This window comes from Geospiza fortis, unplaced genomic scaffold, assembly GCF_000277835.1.
Source record: "Geospiza fortis unplaced genomic scaffold, GeoFor_1.0 scaffold381, whole genome shotgun sequence".
In the NCBI taxonomy this organism is placed as follows: domain Eukaryota; kingdom Metazoa; phylum Chordata; class Aves; order Passeriformes; family Thraupidae; genus Geospiza; species Geospiza fortis.
Genome location: NW_005054348.1, coordinates 3,513,923 through 3,533,472, shown reverse-complemented (window position 1 = coordinate 3,533,472; position 19,550 = coordinate 3,513,923). Strand labels below are relative to the sequence as shown.

General features: G+C 39.0%; 1 protein-coding gene across 1 annotated transcript in view; it reads left to right on the top strand.

The window, feature by feature from the left end:
- The window catches only part of DISC1 (DISC1 scaffold protein), a 171,869-nt gene that overhangs the window by 32,082 nt on the left and 120,237 nt on the right, over nucleotides 1–19,550 (top strand). Inside the window, exons 4-6 of the mRNA XM_031058765.1 lie at nucleotides 6,498–6,648; nucleotides 9,942–10,071; nucleotides 15,034–15,269. Coding sequence (XP_030914625.1) covers nucleotides 6,498–6,648; nucleotides 9,942–10,071; nucleotides 15,034–15,269 — 517 coding nt within the window. The remainder of the gene's footprint in view (nucleotides 1–6,497; nucleotides 6,649–9,941; nucleotides 10,072–15,033; nucleotides 15,270–19,550) is intronic.

Below are 19,550 nucleotides of genomic sequence, written 5' to 3'. Positions count from 1 at the left end.
AGCAGGAATAAAAAAGGTTTGTCATCTGTACTAAGACTGAGAGAGAACTGAGGGATATACACAAACCAAGGAATTATGGAGTTGTAGCTCCTGCAGATTTTGGCCCTCCTGCTTTAGGGTGAATTTTGTGGCAGTAGCTTCTGACTCCAAAGGGTGTTCAGCAGCCAGGAGTTTGGTTTGTTCTTCTGTTCCTCAAGGTAGTCTTGATAGTTCAGGAGCAGAGCTGGAGTGTGAAATTGCACAAGTTGCCTTTTTGACTGGAATTGAAAAAGTTAAGTGGTGGGTGAGGGGGAGAATCAAATTTGCATTTTGCTCTACCTTTTTATGAGTTGAACACGAATGTTTGGCTGTGGTACCCAGGGGGTTATAGCCTTGGCTGGAAAGCTTTAGCCTCTGCTTACTGGCCTTTCCAGGAACTGCTTTTTCCACTGACTGCTGGATGTATTTAATGGACCCTTGCCCAAATATAATTTTAGTTCAGATTAGGTGTATGAGCCTTTGGAAGGAATCTCTCAATTGTCCCATTTGCTATGCTTTGCTTTGCACTGTAGAGCAGTCTTGTAGTACAATGGGTTAGTTTTCTTTCAAGTGAGACAAAGTCAGAAGATGTGCTGTAAAGCTACCAGAGGGGTTCAACTATGTGTTCTTGATCCATGGCATTGCACTAAACCTAGTTTGAAGTAGGACCTTCCAAAGTGCAAATGTTGGGGCCTCAATACTGAACTGTTTTCCTCTGCAGATATTCTCCTTTTAATCCACACAGTCAGCAGGGTAGGCATAACTCAGCTTCTCCTTTCGCTTCAATCGTGTGTGTCCCAGCCCTATGACTTCTTGGAGTCAGCCCTGCCCAGGTGTGCAGTTTGACTTGGCAGTGGCTTTATTTTGCTGTTTTCCACATGCAAGGCTGAATGGAAGGTAGGAAAGGTTTGCTCTATACTGATGATCAGACAGCACATGGTAAGGGCCAGCTGTTCAACTGCCTGAGAGTAATCTGAAGCCGCATTTTATACATATCAAGTAAAACTTTCAACTGTGTGTATGTTTGGCAAATGGTTAATTATTTTCTCCTTAAGAGCAGATAGGTGTTCCAGGTGCTTGTAATGCCTTCAGTTCTTATCACAGTATATTATGTGTCTTTATGTGTCATATTTGGATATGAATTGATCTGTGTTTTCCCTGCAAGTTATTTTGCAGGAGGCCAATGCTCGTAACTGGGCTGTAGACACCTTGCTTACTAGTCAGCTCTCCAGATGTGTTTCAGTCACATATTCAAGCTTCACATTAGGCTCCTCAAGTTACCATATGGGGTATATGTTTAAATAATCCATTATTCAATTTTTATATTCTGTTATAATGTACCTTGGAGACCAAAAGCATAGATACCCTGAAAAGAGAGTAGCTTCTGGTGGATAGAAGGGAAGTCTTTTAGCTGACAGACATTAGAGATTCAGAAACAGCAAGGGGGCACTTTGCACCCTGGTTCTTAGTCTCCCCTCTAAAGTCCTTTTACTGTGTGTGCTTCTGGATACAGGCTGCAAGAGGGGTCTTTGGTTCTGAACCTGGGACTTCTTTTGTTCTTTACAAAATACATAACTATCTCTGGTGCTGAGCATACAGGACAATTCCATCATCTTGGACTGCCACCCTGGTTTTTTAAGATTTTCTAGGCCTTCTGACATTGACATTCTTGTGGTGAACTTTCTCAGACACTTTCTGTAAATAACTGATTGTTTTGTCTTCTTTTATGGAGGAGGAGAAAGTTGATGGACTGTTGGTTTGACCAGTGTCATTGGAGAGGTGTCACTATCACCCTCCAATCCGCTGTCACTTTTGGAAAACTATAAATGTTGGAGTCAGGAAAATAAATGCTCTCTTTCTTCCTTCACCTTGAGAAGGTAGTGTGCTTGTGTTCTTTCGTGTCATGTAGTGACATTGGACTCTTACAGTTTTTAAGAAAGTGAGCAGTGGGGAGATTGTGTTTCCAGAAGTTTTCTAGCAGGCAAGAAAAAATATTTTAGAGCTGCAGTGTGTGAGTTATGGTTATAAATCCTACCTAAACCCTGTTTTAGGGCCTTCAGATTTTATGGGGATGCAAGGGCAAAGGGGAAGAGGTTATTAGCTGAACTGTGGAGGAAGATCAAAGCAAGACCTTCCTTGGTTGAACTAGCTGAAGGAACACTTTTTTAATGCCCAGCAATTTGTAGAATAGCATGATTGATTATCTTCCCACTTATTAGTGTAGACATAAATAAACATAAATATATGCGGTACATAGCAAATTAGGTTCTGTCCTTACTGAGATAATTTTCTTAAATGTTTTTTAAATGATGATAAATAGTTCTGATAAAGTGAACCTTTTCCTTGGAGGAATAAAACCAATGTTAGAGTACTTAAAAAGTAGAGAGGTAGCCAGATGTTCTCACATGGTCAATTAGAAGTTATGGAAATTGCTTCCTTTACTCAAAGCTATTACAAAGCATGATCTTTGGAGACACTACTGTTCTCAGACTGCTGCTTGTTTAATTGAGAACAGCAGTTAGTCAGCATCTTCCAGGTCTGTACTATGGTTGGCTTTAAAGTGAGTGGGATGTCTGAGGTACACTGGCAGTAGTGGATTGCACAGAAATGGCTTGCAGTGGAGGGTAATTTAAGAGTTAAATTTTACTCTTTGGTCTGAAGTAGGAGCCTTGTCTAGGGTATCTGTAGGACTCTTCAAGGCAGCAAGCTGGCACCAGAATGTAGTGAAAGAAAAGGGATAAAGAGAACTAGGCCTAATTTTAAATGCTTCTGTAAAACAGTATGTATTGATTACCTGAAAGTTTGTTCATTTAAGAACTTCATCAAATGGGGTGGGGGGATTGCTTTTGGCATGTAAGCTGTCCACTAAGTAACTTATTTTGAGGTGAGGAATGGGATAGAGAAAGTTCTAAGCCTTTCTTTGTAATGAGTAATGAGTGCACGTGGTTTCTTTTGATGTGTCAGTCTATCAGCGAGTTCTTGGATTCTTTTCTCCGTTGGAATAACTTGTTAAAACACTAAAATGAGAGTAAAAGAACGTTGTGTCTGTGAGTCTGATGACTTAGCAATAGCAAAGGCCTTCTGTGTCTGCTTCTTGGCTGAAAAATCCTAGAAAATATGGTGGAAGAGATCACACAGAATATTCTGAGCTGGAATAAGAATCATCAAAGTCCAACTCCTGGCCCTGCAGCGGACAGGAGATAAAGAATCACATTATGTGCCTGAGTGCGTTGTCCAAACACTTCTTGAACTCTGTCAGACTTGGCACCGTGACAGATTCCCTAGGGAGCCTGTTCCAGTGCCCAGCCACCCTCTGGGTGAAGAACCTTTTCCTCATATTCAGCCTAAACCTCCCCTGATGCAGCTTCAGGCCATACCCTCATGTCCTGTCCCTGATCACCACAGAGAGGAGATCAGTGTCTGTCCCTCCTCTTCCTCTCCTGAGGAAGCTGTAATTACAATGAAATCTTCCCTCAGTCTCCTCCAGGCTGAACAGACCAAGTGACCTCAGCTACTCCTCAAATGCCTTCCCCTCAAGGCCCTTCACCATCTTCATTGCCCTCCTTTGGACACCCTCTAACAGTTCAATGTCTTTCTTATATTGAACCTCCCCCCAGCGCTCGAGGTGAGGCTGCCTCAGAGCAGAGCAGGACAATCCCCTCTCTTGCCTGGCTGCTGATGCTGTGCCTGATGTCCCCAGGACAGGGTTGGCCCTCCTGGCTGCCAGGGCACTGCTGGCTCACGTTCAACTTGCCATCAACCAGGGTCCCCAGGTCCTTTTCCATGGTGCTGCTTTCCAGCATCTCATTCCCCAGTCTGTCCATACATCCGGGGTTGCCCCATCCCAGATGCAGAGTCTGGCACTTTCCCTTGTTCAAACAAGGGAATACATTTGGTTTTTCTGGCCTCAACCCTTAAACTCTGCCAGAGGTATTCCTGAGAGATGTTTCTCTGACCTGAAAACCAACACTGGAGGAGATTCCCTGTCTAACCCTGGCAGTTAGATTTAGTGCTTCACTATATGCAATGTTTTTTTCACATATAATTTGCTGCAACTCAGGTTTGTTACTGAGGACTCCAGTTCTAAGAGAACATTCTATTACTACTTTCTTTGCAGCTTGCTGGCTTGTAGTAAGTACTGGAAGTTACCTCAGTCTTTATCTCTGCTAGTCTGAGGAATCCTGCTTATTTCCCTCTTTCACATCCTGTTGGCTAGACTTCTGATAATTTCCATTACTTGTGCTTGATCCAGATCTCTGCAGCACTAAAAGCTGGATTGAGATGAACCTTATTTGCATGGTTCCCTGCTCTGCAGCTTGCACTGAGACTCTTGGGTCTCTCCATACACTAAAGATATCACCAAGGTCAAATGGCATGGATCTCCTTTCCAGGAGGGGATTCTAAAAGCTGAGTGCTGCAGTGTTCAGCTCACTGGTGCTGGAGTCTCTTAAGTCATAACCCTTAAGTGTGAGGGTGAAAAAGGGTAAAAAAATCATTTAGTGCAGAGAGCTAAGTGGATATGAGCAGCCATATTACTCATAAGATGCCAGTGGAACATATTATTTAGAAATGTCTGTTAGTAGAAATTAATTGAATACTTTGTAGATTGGAATATATGAAGTGGGATGCAGCCAAGACTTAATGAGAGAGAGAAGGAATTGGCATGTGGATTCCCTCATCTGTTTCCTTCCCAAAATAGCGTGTTTCTAGGGCCAGGAGGGGTAGGAGTAGAACGATGGAACAACTGGACACACAAACACAGTTCAGCATAATTATGTTGAAGAACAATGATGACGTTGTTAAATGGCTATAGAGGGTTGCTACAACTCCCATGAAGCCCAGTGGCGAATGGTGTGAGTAAAAGGAAGTTTTTCCATGTGGTTTGGCATTCAGTGGTCATTGGTCACTAGCCAACCCTCTCAGCCCTCACTATTCTGTTTATAACAGTCGTGTTTTTGATGGCTGAGTTTGAAATGCCAAGTGGCATATTAGCATGCAAGTGCTGATACGTTTTTCTGGTCAAAATATGGGGTTGGGAATCTGATCTCAGCTCACATTTCAGTTTCAGTGTGGTGATAGGGATAGGGTGAATCTGCTTAGCTGTGGCCCCTGAGAAATGCGTCACAGGTGTGGTTCACCTCCACTACTTTGCAGGGATAGTATGCACATGAGTACATGAAGGGTAGGGTGCTCATTTCAGCAAGGGCCTTCTGACATTTTGCACGTGGATGACAACACAAAAGTGAGTTCATCCTGGAGAGCAATGTGCTGGGACAGGGAAACGATCTAGTCTTATTAGAAAGGTCTCTGTCTTTATTCTACCCTGTTGGCGCAGAAGCAGAATGGAGATCAATACTAATGATAAATTATTGTAAAAATGCATCATTTCTCTAAACCAGCAAATGTAAGCAACTTCTCGTGTTAAATCCCTTCAGAGGATAAAGAAAGAAAACAAGCAATAAAAAGCATGCACAGATGGATGCTATTCTGATACTCACATATTGAAAATGTTAAAAGGATTGCTAATCGCACAGAATTGTATGCAGTGAGGTCACGAGCAGAGTACTGAACTGTAAAGGTTTTCCATTTGTGGGTTAGCTCAAAACTCTCTAATTTGACTAATGTATCATCAAAGGTGTTCTGTCTTGGATGGCAGGCTTGTTATCTGTCATATATGTGATTTTGTTGGTATAGTGGCACAACAGAAGATACATGTACTGTATTAAGAATTGGTAGTTAGAATGATGTTCCTTTGTTTTCTACACAGGGACAGAAAACAAATAAGTAACTTATATAACAGAAGTGGTTACTCTAAGAAATGCGTAGGGTTATGGTAGAATCAAAGCAGTCTCTTGGGGACTACTGTTATTTTTATTTAAAGTTGGAGGTAAATCTTTTTATTTTTGGATGATAAACTGAGCATAATTCAGGAGAGCCTGGAATGTGATAATTGTTTAATTGCTATAATTGCACATGCATTTTCTGCTGAAGTACACTTTTTTATCATATGTGATTCTTCAGTTCTTGATCTAATAACAATACAAATTTTTAATAAGGTGGAAACTTAAATATGTAACTGCTGTCTAGGTTTTAAGACAAACTGAAGCAGTGAAAAGTAGCACTTTTCCTAGAGTTTAATTCTCATCTGTTACTCTAGGAAGAGCATGGATGTGAACTTTGAGCCAATTCTTTGGAGCCCTATGAAATTAAAAAAGTGCTGGGAAGCCTGCAGTTTTGTCCTTGTCATAGAAAAAAAGTAGCTTGGTGTCTTGGTTATCTGCTGTTTTACATTGTAGTCTTGTTGATTTGTCCTTGAGCAGAACAGACTGATATATTTAATGAAAAGAGGAAGAAGAAGAACCATCAGAGAGGTGGATTTTACTTTTTGTTGAGAGACTATTTCCCTCCCCCCAAGTAAAACAGGACCCTTTCATCACTGTTTAACTTTTTTTAATTATTATTTTTTATTTAATTTCTAGCTGATAAGTTTAGACGGAAACTGGAAGAACTGGAGAAGGAGAAAAATTCTTTAAAATTTCAGCTTCCTTCAAGGCATCCCTCTGTTAGCAGTTTTTTGGATAGGTTCATGACCCAAGTTCAGGCAACATTGCACTGGGCTGCTGATAATTGGTAAGTTTGTTGATTCATTATTGTGTAAAATGGTGCTTCTATTTTTCTCAAAATGCAGAATACACTTATGAATAACTATAATAAAGAGTTTTAATGACCGTCTAACGTGTCCATATGGAGCTTGTTTATGAAAATCCCACCCTGCCCCCCCCATTTCTTTTTTTTTTTCTTTCTACAATTTTTCAGAATTCCCCTCAGAAACATTGATCATGATGAACTGGCAAATTAAATGGAATGTTTCTCATTGATGTTGAGTGGGAATGGGATTGAATCCTTGGCATGGCAGCTTGAGCATACAACAGCAACGCAGCTTGAGCAACGCTTCCCTGTGGAGTTAATTCTGATGCTCCCTTTCAGGCAATGAAAGGATATTTAAATATAAAGTAAAAAACAGATTAGTTTTTGATATGAATATATCTTTGGGAGCTTCCTTTTGTGTGGCACTTCTTAGATAGCAGTATTGAGCTCAGCACTGTACAAAGTCACAAAAATAAATTCTAAACCGCATCTTGAAGGGATAACTTCAAAGATGGGAGGAAAGTGAGATGTGTCAGATGGCCCAAGAGGAATAGGTTAGGGGAAAAAATAGTCTCTTTTTTTTGTTCTGTCTTAATCTGTGCTCCTAGTTACTGTTGTTAGAAGAGGATACTTCATAGGAATTGAAAGCTATTCTCAAATGCAATCACACAAATGAAAGAAGAGAAGCCTTTTGTTTTCTGGCAGCTTGTTAATATAAAGGCTGCAGTGTGCTAGTCAATACCTTCATGTGTAATTTTTGACAGACTTGAAAATTAGATAAAATCAGTACAGATAATATGATTTTTTTTTGTGAAATTGGAGAATTTGAAGGTATTTTTAGTCTCTGTTTATAGCATCTAGTAATAAGGGAGGTTTATAGAAGCTGCATTCCTTCAGAGCTGTTTCCTTCTACCATCTGAGGCTCTAAGAGGCTGTTTTAGCATTCCTTAAAGATTAGGATACACCATTCTCTATTTTTTCATTAATATGTGTTTGGTCTATGCATTAATTTGTAATAATGATTTTGACATTAGAAGTAGAGTTGTCTTCTTTGTCATGAAATTGAGTCACTAAAGCATTCCTCAGATACAGTTTGCTTATTTTTATCCTGTAAAATATATATATAATGCTTTTATATATAAAATAGATGTTATATTTATAAAAGTGTTCCTGTTCTTTGGATGATTACATCTGTAACTCTTCTCTTTGCCCAGGTCTGAGCAGTGCCATTCTTCAGGGTCAGATGAATATCCTCTTCCCTTTTCTGTCTTGTGCACACTCCTTTCTTTGAGCTTAAGTTCAACTGCTGTTGTTGTGACACCCTTTTATTTGCTTGCTTGATTCTTGTAGCCTTTTACTTTGTTTTGTCTGTGGCCTGACTCATTGATACAGCAAGAGTACCCTTTGTCTTCTGTACGGGAGTTTAAGTCCTTTCTGTTCCAACAATATTTTTAGATACTACAGTGGAAAATACAACTTCTTCCTCAAGGAAAATTTGTAGGCTTCAGTTTTTGTTTTCATTTTTAATTGGAACAAGACCAGTATACCCAAGAAGACTTTTTTTTTTGCCTGGAAAATGAAAAAGATGATCAGACTAGTCTCAGAAGACTAGATCATGGCAATTTTACTGTAGTCAAGGCAATCTCATCTTTTTGCAAGAAAAGTGTGTATGGCAGCTTATTTAAGATATGAAGCTGAAATTCATGCCTTAATTTTGTTTTACTTGATTAAATTGTGAAATGAGTTTTTAAGTGAATGCATTTGGTATTGACACAGAATTTGATATTGGGGGCATGTGGTGGGAGCCAGATCTGGTTATGTTTAGCTTAGGAACAGCAAATACTGTGGTTGTGCAATCGGTCAGGTTTGGTGAGATCAGAGAGATCTTGTTTGTCTTCCAGCAATACCAAGTAGACAGATACATGTGGAATTTCCAAGAAGGTTCTGAAATAAACTATGTTTATAATGGATTTTTTTAAAATTTTGACCAGCCACTAGGAAATTTATTATGTGCATCTCTAGGAATGATGCAGCTCCAGCTTGAAGAAGGTGCCTTCAGAGCTCCTGGGAAGTATGGTTGGTTGGAGCCACAGGAACCTGTATTGTCTGTAAGGCACAGGGATGGCCCAGCACCTCTTAACAGGGACGTCTCTTTGGTGCATGCTGTTAATACAGAAATGCAGTTACACTGTCATTATGTCTATATTGCTTAATTATACCTGTGTTAGTGCTGAAGCTTTATTTTGCTTTTTCAGTACATTCTGCAGCCCACAGAGAGGGAGTGAAGCAAATGTGTCTTTTGATGGTCCTGCAGAATAGATGAAAACCTCTTGTTCTACACACTTGTTAAACACCTGTGCATGGAGATCATAATTGTGTGATTAATCATGCTTAAACCAGACTTATGATGCATGTTTTATATGTGGCATGGATGGATTTGCTTTGCAAGATTACAGTGGTAAATCATGCTTCAAAACATTTTGTTTGAGATGCAGTATTTTTTAAAGAAGATACTGAAATGAATCCGTACTCTTTATGTGGAGATGCATGCACTTGTCTCTAAAGATGGACACGAACACAATTACTCTTTGCAAGTGCACGTGCCCTTAGGAGAGAACATGGAAATGAAAATGAGTTTGCATTGTTTGCAGGTGCATTTTGAGAGGCAGATTATGGAATTGATACTTGACATAATGTGCTGATTACCTTGGAGTCCAGTCATGCAAAGATTTACAACTGAGGGTTGTACAGATGACTGGGAGGGAGCCCACTGATTGTAATTTTGAAAGAACTCGCTGTGCAAGAAAGAAGTACAATTTGGCATTGTGGAGCAAACACTCCAGATGATCTCTAATGTAGTCTCCAAAAGCTGACAGAAGCTGCAAAAATGGCTTTGGCAAGTTTCTAAACTTCTGTCTAAGAGATTTTTCTCTGTATTGATAGAAACTACATGCCTTAGTTTTGTCTCTTTCAAGGCAGTGATGGATAAATTTCTGAAGTATGATAAAGCTGGGGGAAGCCTGAAGCTATACAAGCTTTCCATTTTCTTTCTTCATCATGTTGTAAAAACAGTGCAAATGTTTGAGATAATAAAGGAAGATATGCCAAGGAAAAAAAATCTCTTGTTCTCTAACTGTATCTGTTTGAAATGTAATCATTCTGGTGGTGGAGTGTTATGACTCTAAAGGTAACATGTAAGCATTCTGATCAGTTTGATACGCTGAAACTCATGAAACACGCTAATTTTTAGATTTTGTCATGTTTTTTTTTCAAAGGGTTAGATATGAGGAAAATGGTCTTTGTCATGAAAAAGAGCTCAGACTTTTGAGATCAACTTCCCAGGAGAGGATGCAGGTTTCGGCCACAAAACGAAACCAGCTTTTTCAAGAAAAGAAGCGACTACAGGTAACAGGACTGCAAAGTTGTGCATAGGAGCCAGTGCAGTGTGGGGAAAACCTTGTAAGCTGTCACACAGAATTAAATAAATTTATTGTAATAGTGACTTTGCTTCTGTGTAGTAATTAGAGCCTTGGCTGGAGTCCAGTCGATAATCTAAGTGATGATTGGAGATGGCAGCCACAGGAGTTGTGTTAATCTCGTTACAGAAATGCAGAGCTGGAAGGTTTGGTGGCTTGTGTGCATGCTTAAACTTTCCTCATTATCTTTTTAAGCATGCTCTGTGTTATAATTTGATGTTATAATATGACACTGATCTTCCAAAGTTTTTATTTGAAGACAAAAAGTTTTCATCCGTTTCTGGTTAGAATTTACTATAAATACATGATTTACCAGCTTTTATTCCTGAAAGATGATTGATGGTTTTCATAAGGATGAAGGAATCATCACGGAGCAGTTAGCATTTGCTAACAATAGCATTACAATGACACATGATGTCACAACGTGATAGTTTGGCAAATGGAATGTTTCAAGATGGCATTAGTCCAATTTTAAGTCTGCAAGCCTTCTAAGCAAAATTTAGCTTTTTCTTTTCACCATCCTTCAAAAATCTCAATGTACTGTCTAGTTGTGTGTCTTTTAAACTTTGGTGATCACACTCAGTGATGTGGCACCTTAGAGAGCTAATTTTTCTTTTTTTCTGTGGTCTTGTCTTGAAATATTTTTTGTGATATTTTCATTCCTTTGGTGGATCCAATAGTATAGTAGTCTCTGTGTGTGTGCACACATAAATTTATAGATATAAAAAAACCTGCAAAGAAATAGAGAAAAACATCTTATGTGGTCATTGCAAAATTGTACATAGGTGAAGAAATGTCTTTTTTTTTATCCTATTAATCACCTTTGCATTTTTAAGGTTCATTTCATCAACAAGAGGAGACATAGTGTAGTTCAGCATTATCAGTACATAGAAAATTTTTTAATATAGGCATCCAAGAGCCACCTCAAGATATTGCTGTAATAAGCTACTGTACTTAAGACTCTACAACAGCTAATTTTTACACTTGCTCAAGCTGAATCTTTATCCTTCTGTAGTTATACAAGGGGAAAATTAACCACACCATTATACAGGCATGCTATTTTATTAGCATTTTATCAAAATTACTGGGAATTCAAAGTTCTGGGGAAGGCTGATCTGTGGTGATTGTTTGCATCCAGGAATCCCTAAAGATTGCTCCTGCCCAAAATCTTGCATGATCAGAAGTAGTTTTTTTTTAATTTTCCTCAGCCCCACTTTTTTTTACTTCTGCTCTCTTCTGTTGGTTCTGCATTTGTCTTCAGGGATTTGGAAACCTACGGCAGTATCTATAATTTATGTATTAATATTTCTTTTGCAATCTCTACTTCATGGAGACCATCAGTCCATAAATGAGGCTGGAGATGTACAGTCAGTTCTGATTAGCTGTTGTGTTGGAAATCCCAGTTTAACTCAAATCTGCAAAATAGAACTCCAGCTTATGTTTAGTCATATGAATATCATCTGCTGCTCCATGCTGAGACTTTAGGCCCTTTTTATCTGTCCCTGGAGGCTGACCAAGAGCGTGCTAAAGGCTTCTTTGCATTTCTGGAAAAGAATGCGGGAGTATTCGAGTTTACTGATTAAAATTTCCATGCTCCCGAGAATGCCTGTGAACTATTCCTGAGCAGAGCAGCTTTCTTTCTGTGAATGCAGATTGTGTGCTTCTAGTATCTATTTATGTTGTACATTTCAATACTAAAAGTGTGATTATAAGACCAGATTCTGTTCATCTTACTTTCTTTTCCCATGTAGGTTGCTTATTGCAGTGATTGCAATTACTACGTTTTCACAGAGTATGGAGGTCTCTGTATTAAGTAGGGCCTATTAAGATTTTGGCAGTATTCCCAAGCCAGTAAAACAGAGACAGAATTGTCCTTTGTGCACATTAAAAGCCTAATTTGAGACTGAAAGAAACAAAACTGATGTTTTTGGTCTGCTGACCTTTCTGTCCTTGACAAATGCCTGTGGGTTGAAACATGAGCCACACCATTCTCTTCTTGCTATGTCTAAAACCATAGAAGGAGGAAAATAATTGAGAAACCTAGTGTGCAGGACTATTAGAAGTTGAAATTTTGGAGCTAGTCAACCTTTGAATGTACAAGGACCATTTCTTGTTCTAAGTGATACTTGAGAAAACTAGTTACAGTGCAGCAAAGCTGAAAGTATGTTTGTTAACAAAATTTGTGAACTAAACTTCATGCAAATTGCACTGAAAACATTAAAATAATGTTAAAGTTATCAAGTGAAACTCTAAAAAGCAAAGAAATGCCAAAGTCTGTTATCTGTGTATAGTACATATGTTTTATTAGAGTCTGTAATATTGAATTATGCCTTCCCCCCCCCCTCCCAGATCCCTGCCTCATACATAACTGAAGTGTCTGTTCAGATATTCAGAATACTATTTTATCTTAATTACTCAGTATTTGACCCCAGAACCCTTTTACTGTGTGCCACTCAAACCGTCTTTTGAATAGAAGTTTATTAATTTGTGAGTGGGCTCCTTTTATAGTATTAATCAACATGGCATCTTAGTGATTCAAACCCACTTAATTTTATCTCTGCAACACCATTTTGGGTGTTACTGCTATTTGCTCACATGCAGAATGGAGAAATGAATTGCCATAAAAAGCCATATGGTAGCTTCTATCATCAGTTTTGTAATGCCTAGTTTTTTACTTATTAAAGATTTGGTTTTTTGTTTTTCATTTTTATTTTTAGTTGGACTGATGTCTTGGTTTGGAAAGACAGGAGTTTGCTAAGGGAGGCAGGAGCCTCTCCTGAAATGGAGAATGTAAACTCTCCCCACCCCTCCAAATTGCTATAATTTTAAATTAAGGGGCTCTCAGGCAAAAATATGGGAGCAGGAAATAACAGTTCTTTAATAGGGAAGGGAAAAAAAAGGATAAAATAAACAATGCAGTACACTAGAACAACACTGACAGAGTCAGAACCCAACCTGACACCCTGTTGGTCAGGGTGTTGGTGGCAGTCCAATTGGAAATGTGGCTGCAGTCCTCTGAAGTATCAGGTGTGGTTCTGTTGGAGCAAGGGGGTCCTGTAGAGAAGGATGTAGTCTTCCTCTGGAGATCCAGTGAAGGAAAAGGCAGATGCTGTTCCTCTGGGGAATCCAGTGGAGAAAGCCGTGCTAGTGTCTCAAAAAACCTCTGGATTATATCTGGGTAGCAATGCTTGGCTCCTCCCTCTGGGCAGAGCATCTCACAATGGGATGTTATAGTTCTTATCGGTCATGCACCGATATTCAATAGTCTGTTATCAGCAGAGGTCTCCTCCCGCGGGAGGTGTGATTGTGGTCACTCAAAGAGAAAGATAAGGCAAACTGCTCACTTGACGAAAGATAATCTGCCGTACAGATGGTAATTGAAAACATCTTGCGTTGCAATCTTCAACAACTGAATGTGATCAGAGTTTGAAATTGAGCTTTGATTTCTGTTTAGAGCCTATAGATAGCATGTCAGAGATCTCTTGCAGGTTGTATAGAAAATTATGAGCGTACAATCTGTGGCTATGTGTGGACTTAATAGTTTAAATGGCTTTCAGAGTTTCACAGAGACAGTAAGAAGCATAGGAATAGAATCACATTCTCCGGTATGGTGTTCAGCTAGTTTGATGACAACTTTAACTCAGCAACCCAATTTCCTTCAACAAGTGCTGCTTCCTTGGATGCAAGCTATCTGTTGGGTTTTCAGGGAAAAACCTGTGCAAGGATGATTTACAATTTAATGAAGATTTTTTTTTTTTACTTTTGGCCTCTCACTTCAGGAAGGACATAGAGGTGCTTGAGCACATCCAGAAAAGGGCAATGAAGCTGGTGAAGGGTCTGGAGCACAAATCTGATGAAGAGCAGCTGAGGGGGCTGGGAGTGTTTAGGCTGGAGAAAAGGAGTCTCAGTGGGGACCTTATAATTCTCTACCTGAAAGAAGGTTGTAGCCAGGTTGTTCTCTTCTCCCAAGTAACAATTGACAGGAAAAGAGGAAATGGCCTCAAGCTGTACCAGGGGAGAATAAGATTGGACATGAGGAAGAATTTCTTCACTGAAAGGCTGGTCAGGCTTTGGAGTAGGCCGCCCAGGGAGGTGGTAGAGTCACCATCCCTGGAAATGGTCAAGAAATGGCTTGACATAGCACTTAGTGCTCTGGTTTAGTTGACAAGTTGCTGTTCAGTCAAAGGTTGGACATAATTATCTTGGAGCTCTTTTTCAGCATTAATGATTCTACAATTTTATGGTTCTAAAAATTATACTTTGCTCTTGCAAGAAACATCAATATCACAATGCACAATTTGCACTTCTAGAAAAATGAGTGTAACTGACATTGAAGTTCTGTGCATTTTAAGTCAAGGGAAGGGTTTTGTGCTTTTACTTAAAATGAAACGTTAATTATCAGAAGGGCTGATTAGATAGTGATTCTCTGCTTGCATCCTGTGCTTCATGTCAAATTGGAACTGTCAGACAACCATTGCAGGGATATTCTGCAGGATAGATGTTTGATCAGTTTAGCTGCCAGTCTGTAGAACAAGATTCTGTTGCCAAAGGTGATCTGGCATTTGTTTCTTTGGTGGAAGTTCTTAGCTTGTGAACTTGTGAAATACCTATGTATTTTAAAAGTGAAAGAGGACTGACAGTAGGTGTTGAAAGAGGAACGTGAAGTGTGGTGTTGGAGGTGGTGAGTTTCAGACTGCTGGAAGCACTAGAGTTTCTGAGTACAACTGAAATAAGAATTTTTGTGTTTTAGCAAGAGGATGTCTCATTTAATGTTTGCTAAATTGGACAAATTTAATTCATGCTACTTCTGACACCTGTACTGTTTTTTCTTAGGGGCAAATGGGTTTCTTTTATAAGATTCATAGTAAACTTTGGTTTCTGTTCTATGCAGAAAGAAATTGAAGATCTGCGAACAAGACTGGCCATATTAGAAGGAAAGGATCAACAGCTGAGAAGAGAAATTGAAGAACAAGATAGGCTTATTCAGTCACAGGATTGTGAACTGGCTGCTTTACTTGGCTGCATTTCTTTGAGAGAGCTGCAGGAAATAAGCAAGGCTGTGGACGACACTTTAGCATCCTCCTATCGAATTCCATTCAGTTTAGATCTTCCAGGAGCAATAAAGAGGTATTTAAATTCCAATTTAGTTGTAGAGTCTTATATCTTCCTGTATGTTCTGCTGAATTGGCTGTCAGTTGTTTTCTTCATCATTGTGCCAGCTAATTATCTGGATTTGGACACTTTAAAACTTTCTGAGAAGAGATGTTGGAGTTCTAATATTGATGTACTTCCTCAGAGGAGTTTGTAGTTATTTGAATGTCTTGCACTTAATGTTCTCTTATGGTGGAGATCCACCTGCAGAAAGCATGTGTGTCCATCCACTGTTAATTCCTGCAATCAGCTTATACTATTGTTAGCTGGTGGAATTCTTTTCCCAGTTTGGTAATGCAGTAATTCAAACATGTTTCTTACAGCCTGAAAGTGTGTACTAGGCACCATTCAAGTAAATATTAGAGATGCTTCTTGCTTCCTTGAACTTGTAATTGCAGTAAAGTCCGATGTGATGAGGAGTGCTAGGCTCCTCAAGACAGTGGGGAGGCAGTGGGGAAGAGGATGCAGCATGAATAATTTTGGGACGCTCACAGTTAAATGAACAGTAGATGCATCCTTCAAATGAAAAAGTAGCTACTCTTGGCAGTATTTTGGAAATAACCTCATCTTTATTTAAAAAAGCAATTGAAGTGCTGAAACTGTACTGGACATTGGTGATGGGACTTTGAAAGTGGTACTGCTGCTGTGTCACCAAGAGAAAATAAAATTCCTGTTTATCCTAATGTACTTTTCTTCCAGAAAAGCAATAACCATGTTGCTTGCAATTTTTTATCTCCCATCATGTTTATTGGATTTAGTTTGGTTGTATTAACATTCATGAGAAATTGCTGCTCATGTGTGCTAATTTATACAGATTTTTTTTGAGTCAGCAGGACATTTTATAGAGGAGATATTCTTCTCTTTTGACATGTGTTTAAAAGTTTAAATTAGGTTACAAGAAATAGTTTCTTGCATTAAGTTTAGCTTGTTTTAGTAATATCTTATAACTGTGTTTCTGAGATTGAGGAATAAAAGATCTTAAGCAGTCTGAGAAACTGATTTGAGTTTTCTTAGTTTTGGATTTGCTTATGAAAGAATATTCAGATTTTTTTTTTCTCATTGCTGCCATAATATTTGGGTTGCACTTACCTCGCTGGGAAGTTATTTAAAAGTGAGTTAAATAGTATGGGTTCAGGAGGAATTTTCTCTGAGTTGTTTGCTTACTAGCACCATGAATAGCACAATCACTTGAGAGAAAACAGGCATTCATTATTCAAAATGAGTTCATAACTGGAATGAAAATTTTAAAATAATTTCTTTTCTTTCTGTTAATTTTTAAAAATGCAATGAATGAAACATCTTTTTTTTTTTTCTTGTTGGTTGACTTTGTCACCAGTGGTTAGATGCTTCTGCTCTCATTCCCATAGCTGAAGTTCTGCTGTTGGGACTCTGGTGTGTTGACCTTGGCTGCACACCAGATGCTCACCAAGCCACTCTATCACTCCCTCTTTTCAGCTGGCCTGGGGAGAGAAAACAAGATGGAAAACAATCCATTTCAAATTTGAGATAAGGCAGTTTACTAAAGCAAAAGCGAAATGTTGCATGTATGCAAACAAAGGTTTTATTCTCTACTTTCCATCATCAGGTGATGTCCAGACACTTCCCAGGAAGCAGAGCTTCAGCACATGTAGTGGTTGCTCTGGAAGACAAGCACTGTAAATAATGAATGCCCCTGCTTCCTCTTCCTTTTGTTAGCTTTTATATCAGCAGACATCCCAAACATCCTGTAGTATGGAATATCCCTTTGGTCAGTGGGAGTCAGATGTCCTGGGTATCTCCTTTCCCAGGATTTTGCCTAACCTCAGCCTACTGCTGGTGTGGGAGGGCAGAATGTTGGAGAGAGGGTGCTGATGCTGTGCAAGCCCACACTGGTGTGTTACCAATGCCTTTCCAGCCGCCAATGCAAAGCACAGCACTGTGGGGGCTGCTGTGGGGAAAGTGAACTCCATCTCAGCTAAACCAAATACAGGACACATAAATGCAGTTATTTAACAGTGAGAATTTATTCAGATTAACGGTGAGCTTAACTGATGGGTGGCTTCCTTTTCAAGCTGTGCAGTCTATCGTACCTCAACTACAGAGATTTTATGTCTGAATCCCGGCCTGTTCTTCTTCTGTAAGATGAAAGAGCATCACGCACATAGTAAGACATTTGGTGTGGGTATAATTCCTATGTGCCTATGGGCATCCCCTAGATTGTCATACAGTTAGACAATAATTTAGGAGATTATCTTGTTTAAACTTCTGCTCCAAATGAGGCTACAATTTCCAAGTGAGATCAGGTTGCTCAGTGCCCTATCTGTCTGAGTTTTGTATATCTTCAAAGACGGAGATTTTGCATCCTGCATTTCACCACCCTTGCTGTAAACTCTTTTTCCTTTGTCTTGCCAGAATTTCCATGGTTGCAGCTTGCATTGGCTTATTCTAAATCAGTACTTGTGGAAGAAGTATTGTTTATTAGGTGACAGGTTTACATACTTTATTGATGCTAGTTCAACATATTAGTTTTAAATTCCAAAGTCTTGGCATAGTTAATCTGAAAGAGGTTTTTCTGGAAATGTGCATTTGATTTTAGGAGTAGTTGCAGAGGAGAAAAAAAGTTTTCTAAATTTAGAGCTATCTGTGTGAGAAATAAAGCTATTACTCGTGCACATGTGCTAGAGATCAGTGATTATGTAGAAAGTTCAATATCTAAGGACAGTGAATTACTCGCTCCTCACTGTTGGGCTGCAAGATACTCTGTATTTATTCTAGCAACATTGTCTTTGTCAGTGAAGTACTGCTATAATGTGCTTTTGCATAATGATTCGTTGACTACATGGATTGCATTCAGCGCTGGAGTAACACGGGCAGGGCTAGTGTGAAACATCTCTTAAGACAGTCTGTGCTGTAATGAATTGTATTTGGTGGTTTGCAGCTCACTAAAAAATAAAAAATTATTAAATATATTGAAGCAAACTTCCAGGAACATGAGAGGATATATTAAACAAAGAATACTTGCTCAAGTACTTGCCCTTCTGTGTAAGGAGGAAAAGAGCAAGTCAAAAACAACACTGGGATGAGCATTGGTTCTAAGCTTATTTTTCTTGTCTAGTGTTTTTATTTTTTCAGGAGTGTTCTTTGTTTTGCCTTATCTTTGGTATGTGCTGAACTTTTTAAATACAAAGAGCCTTTGTCAATACCTAAAGCATGATTTGAGTTTGAAGAATTAAGAAATGTTAGGTGCATTACCCTGGGACCTTACTTGAGGGCTGTTGGAAGACACAGTTAAAACCTGCTGGTTAATGGGCAAAGAAAAATGTTTTGACAGGGAATTCTCACTGAGGTTGAGACTGCAAAATGTGGTTGTTTTGCTCATCCAGATAGGCTTAATTGCTCTTGGTAAGCTAAAGGGTGTAATCATTATTTTAAAATGGGAAATTGCAGGGCAAAAGCTCAGTTCACTTGTATGAGGTTGCGTGGAGATGTGTTTAAAAGGTGGGAGCAACTGGTGTTGTGTGCACTGTGACACATGCCAGTGTTTTAACTGAAGACAACACACTGAAATCAGAGGAAAATGGGTCTGGATGTTTCAGCATGAAGTACTTTCTTCTGGAGATTGCAAAAAGTATCCAAATATATAATTTTCATATTTGCTACTGGACGCCGTTTCAGAAATACATGTTTTTAACTGGTGTAACTTGCATTTTCTAATTATAAAAGAAGACCATATTAATTATTTGACCTATTCACTTCAATATCTGTTAGTTCCTTTATTTGTTTCTTTCCATTTCACAACACAGACTAAGGAAATCTGTTTTGCTTCATTTTTAGTTTCATTTTGTAGTTTCTTTGTTTTATCCATATCGGCAGATGCATGTGTTCTTACAGCATGCCATTCTTAAAATAAATTGCACTGTTCCATCTGGACTATTGTCTGGGCACTGATTGCTGGTCGAAAGAAATTCAATTATATACCTTTCAAAATATTAGAATGCTCTATCTCTTCTTCACATGGAACAGTTTTTGATTAGTAGGCGTTTGTTCTATGGTGGGTTTGTGGGACCCTCTGAAGATAAGGAAATTCTCTGTTATGTGTATTAGTTATTAGAGGGTGGCCAGTGGTGCAAGGAACTGAACTTGAACATTTATGCAGCCAGTTCACTCTGCTTTTGTGACGCCTGGAGTTCATTTGAGAAAGATCAATTCAAAATGAAGTACAAGTACTCAGTGGGGTGTAAATCCCATTTGTTGGAGTATACTCAAAGTATTCAGCAA